Source organism: Lagopus muta, chromosome 3 (assembly GCF_023343835.1).
Source record: "Lagopus muta isolate bLagMut1 chromosome 3, bLagMut1 primary, whole genome shotgun sequence".
Lineage (NCBI taxonomy): Eukaryota > Metazoa > Chordata > Aves > Galliformes > Phasianidae > Lagopus > Lagopus muta.
Genome location: NC_064435.1, coordinates 87,526,658 through 87,532,657, shown reverse-complemented (window position 1 = coordinate 87,532,657; position 6,000 = coordinate 87,526,658). Strand labels below are relative to the sequence as shown.

At 47.8% G+C, this 6,000-nt stretch overlaps 1 protein-coding gene across 3 annotated transcripts in view; it reads left to right on the top strand.

The window, feature by feature from the left end:
* The first annotated feature begins 231 nt into the window (after positions 1-231).
* MBOAT1 (membrane bound O-acyltransferase domain containing 1) overlaps positions 232-6,000 on the top strand; it is a 58,276-nt gene continuing 52,507 nt past the window's right edge. The window contains exon 1 of one of the 3 annotated variants that reach the window (XM_048939564.1): positions 232-391. In XM_048939564.1, the coding sequence (XP_048795521.1) occupies positions 302-391 (90 nt within the window). In that variant the 5' untranslated portion in view covers positions 232-301. Of the gene's footprint in view, positions 392-496; positions 745-6,000 lie in introns of those variants that run through there. The other 2 variants (XM_048939567.1, XM_048939568.1) reach the window with 2 other exon arrangements.

Below are 6,000 nucleotides of genomic sequence, written 5' to 3'. Positions count from 1 at the left end.
TCACCATCCCTGGAGGTATCCAGGAACAGGGCAGATGTGGCACTGAGGACCGCGCCCAGCTCGGGCGGGGTCCACCGAGGCGGCAGGTGAGCGGCGCGAACTCGGGGCGGGAACGGCCGTTTGCCGCCGGCGCCGCCGCGCGGCCTCCCCCGGCGGTCGGGCCGTTAGGGCGGCCGTTCGGACGGCCCCGCCCTGCCGAGCGCCCCCCTGCGGCCCGGCGGGCGGCGCGGCGCGGGGCGGTGTCGGCGGGCGGACGGCGCGGTGCCTCCGGGCTGCTTGTCACCGCTGCTGGGGATGCGGCATGGCCGAGACGCCCGCAGCCCCGCATCGCACCACCGGCTCCACATTGTTACACCCGCTGAGCGCGCTGCTCGGCATCCCGTTGGATCAGGTGAGCGGCGCGGAGCTTAGGGAGGGGTTCGGCGTTCTTGGTCCCGGAGCGGCCGGGCGGCAGCGAGCTTCCTCTGTTTTTGCGGCGGTATTTTTGCGGCGGTGTCTTTGCGGTGGTGTTTTTGTGGCGGTGCCCCGGCAGGCTGCTGGCTGCTGCTGGGGATGCTGCGGCGCGCGGCGCGAGCTGAGCCGCTGCCAGGAAGTTTGTAACGCGGAGCGAGAGGCTCAGGTGCCTCCCAATGCGTTCCTGCCAGGGGCCGGCCAGCTCGGAACTGTGTTTGGGGTCGCTGCTGTACAGCGGTCTTTGCTGGCGGCGTGTGAGTGCGTGATGAAACGCAGAGCCTCTGTCCGGAGGTAGGTGAAACGCAGCAGCTCGGTGGTGCGGTAGGTGTGGACCAAACCCTTCGTGGCTTCTGGTTGCTTGTAGGCTGTGCTGACCTCCACACCTTACGCCGTCCGTGTCCACGCGCACCTGCGCCGTTCCCTTGTGCTTTCAGGGACGAGGAAGTCGAGGCTGGGAGTTGGACGGGGCTTGGCCGAGCTGGAGCTGCCCAGTCTCGGCTCTGGCCGGCTGGGAACAGCAGGCAGAGATGGGAGCTCACCTGCCGTCCCCTGTGAGCAGAAATGCTGAGAGCCGTTTCTTACTGTTGTTAGTTTGCAAAGTTATGCGAGAAACGCAGCATTTCAGAGGTTAAAACCCCAAACGTGCTGATTTTCCTTTTTTCAACAGAAAGCACTAAAGCCGCCAAATGATAAAAGCTTATGCCTGTCAGTGAGTTCTGCATCACCGTGAGAGGGAATCACTTCGAAGCGTTCTGTGCTGTGATCAGCAAACAGGAGCTGTGAATGGCACACATCTGTCCCTCTGGCATATCCACAGCCCCATGGCTGTGCAGGGTTAGGTTAGGCTGGCTGACTCACCAGATAATAAGGACTGGCTGACCTCTAAAGGTCCCTTCCAACACTCAGGATTCTATGATGTTGTAATGACACCGGGCCGACTGCAGGTTTTCCTTCGAGCTCTCAGCACCCTGGCGTCTTGCCAGCCAAGTGGCACAAAGGTGATGCTGTTTGTGGGGAAAATCCTCCACGTCTGGTTGTGCGCTGTGTTTGTCCCGGGGACAGCTTGTCCCTGTTGCAGACAGTGGGCACTGGTGCTTGTTTTCCTTGAGCACACACAGTGAGCAGAGGGACTCCCTGCCACTAAGGCGTATGGGGCCATACTGAGTGCCAGGGCTTCCGGAGTTCTGTTTTTGGGTTTCTCTGTGCTCTGAGAGAGGTTCTAATCTATGAGAAAGATCAGAAAAAGCATTGAGCTGAAGGTAGGAAAAACAAAAGTAGTGAGCGTTACCCTTTCAAAGCAAGGTTATGAAAGCTGAAGCCGTGGTAGATGGAAAATGTTTTGTCATCTGTTAAGCAGCTCTTGTGTCACACTGATCAGAGAAAACGGAGGTGAATCTGAAAAATGTCATTTTCCACATGGGTTGTATCCTTCATTTTACAAATGGTGATGTAGGTTTAAAAACCATGCTGAATTCCAGACGGTGTAATTCATAGCCGCGTGGTCTACCAGGCAGGCTGTGCACGTTTTATTTACTAGGCAGCATATTGCATGAGAACATAGCAATGTTTGCTGCTTGAGATGCTAATAGCATCCCGAAGTCTCAGAGTGCATTTGCCTGTGTCTTTAATGGATGATTTATCTTTGAATTTAGCATTGAAGTATTATTTTTAAGGCGAGCTATATTCAGTAACAAGATTAATGAGCTTGAAAGAAGATGAAAAGACTCTGTGTTCAATTCATCCTCATCTCCCAGGAAAGCAGACTTTGAAGTTTAGCTGACTTGTATGCTAAAAATATCTGGCTATGTCAATGGCACACCTTCATCAACATTTAGGAAAAGTGGGGTAGTGGGGTGGGATGGGGAGGAGAAGTGCTGTGAGGCATATTGGTTGTTTTGCTTGTCACATAAGCCACAAATCACTAATTGTGGAGCACCATCCCTCCAGCATGTTTATACAGTACTTTTTTCTTTTTTGTCACACGTACCCTAAATCACTGTGAGATACAGTAATTAGAGATCAAACTTTTAGCAGTGTAATGCCTCTAAACAAAGTGCATTTTGAATGAATACAATGAAGAAATAAATACTCTGTTGCAAGTTATATTAGAAGTCTGTTTAGCGGCACCATTCATCCATGTTTTTACCAAGCCTTCCTCAGCTCTAGACATCTCTAGATGTAATTGGGGTTCAAAGGGTGGAGACATTTGATCTCAAAGTTTCGGATCTCAGGGTTGTTTTGCAGTGCAGCCCCTTGATATCCTGGGTTACCTGTTGCCTTGGCAGTAACTGTCTGTGTGCTTTGTATCAGCTGCAATACAGCAAACCAGAGCTGCTAGCTGGCCTGGCCCTCACCTGCCTTGGACAGCATGAAGGCTACTGATTTTCAAGCAGATATGTTAGGTGTTCAAGAAGCATCCCTCAAAAAAACCAGCATATGAACGTTGTCTCATTTTTATGTCAGAGGGTCCTCACTGATGGGGCCTGCCGCATTGCCCCACAGGTGAAAAATGTGCATTCAGACGCAGCACTGGATGCTTTGGCTGCTAGTTGTATGCCATGGTTTGTCCTTTCACTGCTGCATATTTATGTTTTGGCAGCAGCTTAAATCAAACACTGACTCTTTGAGGGGCTGAAGGGTGCATATCTGAGACTTGAAATAGCTGAAGTATTAGAGAAGTCTTTCTGCCCATTCCTTGGGTTGGAATAACTCAAAGCATGCTCATGAATTGTGTGGTGGTTTTTATTATTATTTTTACATGTGTGTGCATATATGTACATTTCCTTTAACAAACATCAACAGAAATTCTGATCTCAAAATTGCGGGGTTGCTAAATCTAGCATTTTTTTCAACTTCAGTGTTGCTTCTCCACTACTTGTTTTTTTAGTTAGTCAGAAGGTTTATTAGTCCTGAGCCTCTTTGCATGGCTTTTCTAATTCAGCTTTTGGAGCCTAAAAAGACAAATTTAGCTTTCTAGGAACTCTGCAGACTTAGGCAAGGAACTTTGGGTTTCTTTAATGGTCTTCATGGAAACATTAGAAGATGCAGTGCAGAAGAAAAAACTAATTTGTTACAGATTGAGGCAAGATCTGAAGATGGAAGTTCATTGAAAACATAAGTGGGGTTAGTGTCTGATTTTTACTTGAAAAATGGGAATTGAGGGTAACAGCAGCAACTATTCATGTTTGGTATGAACTCTGCTGTATTTTAATTCCTTAATGTCAGTCATTCTGCATTTGAAAATTCATTGTTTTAAATTTGAATTGCCGTGTACTGTCAGATTCACTGCCTCCTTGCTTGACACACCCTCAACTGGAAAAAATAAAGCTGTATAAACCCTAGTTCTTTGAGAAAAAAGATATTTGAAATCAGTGAGATATCACACCTTTACAAAGAGGCAGTCCATAGGTTGCCAAAACCAGCTTTGATGTCGATGTAGTTCTGACTTTTCAGCACCCAGATTTTGTAAAACTACAGCTCGTAAGAGAAATGAAGGATGCACCACTCCACCGAGGAACAGAAACGCGGTCTTGCTGACACCGTTTTGGATCCCTCTGTGGGTTTGTAGTGCCCACGGGCTGCCCAGCCTTTTTGTGCTTCAGGAGCAAATCCGCCCTTCTGCTTGTACCTGCTTCTTCTGGCTCTGGGATGCTTGATATCACTGAGTCAGCCCCAGGGTGGAGGCATCATGCTTTCCAAAGGGCAAGGCTACCTCCAGAGCATTGCTTTCTGTTCAGGTCAGTTATTATTAACAATTGCAACAATACACATTTTCCTCTGCCTTAGAAACATGCGCTGCCATTTTCATTGTGTTCTCACTTGGTTTGGCATCATGGTCTTGGACCGCATGGCCGATCTCTTGATACTATGTGTGTAAATATTTCCACATCCCTTCATTCCTTGAAACAAAGTCTGTCCTATTAAGTTTTTCATTTGGCAAGAGGCAAAAGTGCAACTGGAATCAGCTGCCTGCAATTTTCCCCTTTTTAAGCACTTTCCTTCTCATTTGTGTCAAATGATATCTGGAAAAATAAACATTAAGAACGCTGTATAAAGTTTCCTGAAGCCTTCCCTGTGCATTAATCATGCTTGGAATGATTTAGCAGTGCCCCACAGCTATTTTGAGACAGCGTGAAGTAGTGATGGAGCATCCTAGGCATCGGCGTAGGGGTCTAGGCAGTGAGCACAGAGCTGGCTCTGTTCTGCAGGGGAGACTCTGGTGCTTGGGATTTGCTGTGTGTTGGCTGGTCTGGCGTGGTATTGAGTGTCCTGGCTGCTCCTTGGCTGCTGTTGCAAAGTTAGTGAGTGCAGTTAGTGAGGATGGGCAGCTCTGGATGAAGGCTTGCCAAACTGCAGATGTTGCTGGAGTTCCCTGGGCACTGGACTTAGCATCAGTGCAGAGGCGAATCTGAACTTTTCTACTTATCCAAAACCAAGTGGAGGGTTTGATGTCAGCAAGCTGAGTTTCTCTTGGTGTGAAACAATCCCGTATGTGAGCTGGCAGCAACAGGTGGCCTTCAGGGTACAGAAGCTCGTGTCTCCTGGGTGCTCAGGCAGTCAAGTGAAAGTATTCAGAAGGTTTCCAGGCAGTCAGGCTTGCTCTTAGAATTACAGTCTGATGCATAGATTTTTACTGTCCTCTGCTAACAGGAGTGTTTATGTTAATGTGCAATTAACAAATTGGGAATGAATCCCCCTGCTGTCCTCACTTGACTGCTTTGTACATGAAGTGTATGCTGAGCATCCAGAGAACTGGGTTGCTTTTAGACCAGATGAAGCGCCAGGACAGGCTCCAGGACCCTGCAGTGCTTCAGCTGCTAAAGGGCACATTATGGTTATCCAAAGCCGGGCTCTCCAGATCCTGAGTAATGTGAGTGTGAGGTCCTTGGCATTAGCTGTGTTGCTCTTCAGATCTACTTCTCTGGGCCTTGTTACTTGCTAACATCAGCACGGCCAACATGTCTGACATGAATTTGATGGTTTCTTCTGGGTACTGCACTGGTCAGGCTTGTTTGGTTACTTTTGGGTGGAATCCAGCCTGCTCCATATCAGGTCAGTCTGCTGTGGCTCTGCAAACAGGCAGTATTGCACTTGGAGAAAAATGAGTAAAGGAAAACCCTTCGGCTGATCCCTCCCCAGGGAAAGGTTGGATGTGATCATTATCCCTTTTTATGAGCTTAATTTGGAAAGTTGATTTTCACTGGTCTTTTATTTCCTGGCTTAAGGCATTTGACACAGCTTTGCAGAGCTGCAAAAAGAAAAATACAAGCAACAAGCAAAGTGCTTTTTTTAAGCTTCTTTTGGCTGCATACATTATGTTGGATGTGAAATAATCTTCACTGTTTCAAACTTCCCTCATCATAAGAAATTTTCAGGTAAGAAAACATTAATCTTACTGATGTGAGTAAACAAAAACTTGCAAGTGTATTACAGAAACAGAATTGTTTCAAAACTTGAAACATTAATAATTCCTCAGTAGCAGCGCTCCAACATTCCTCTATAAATCATACTAAAACATGCAAATGGAAAATAATTTTTAAACCAAAC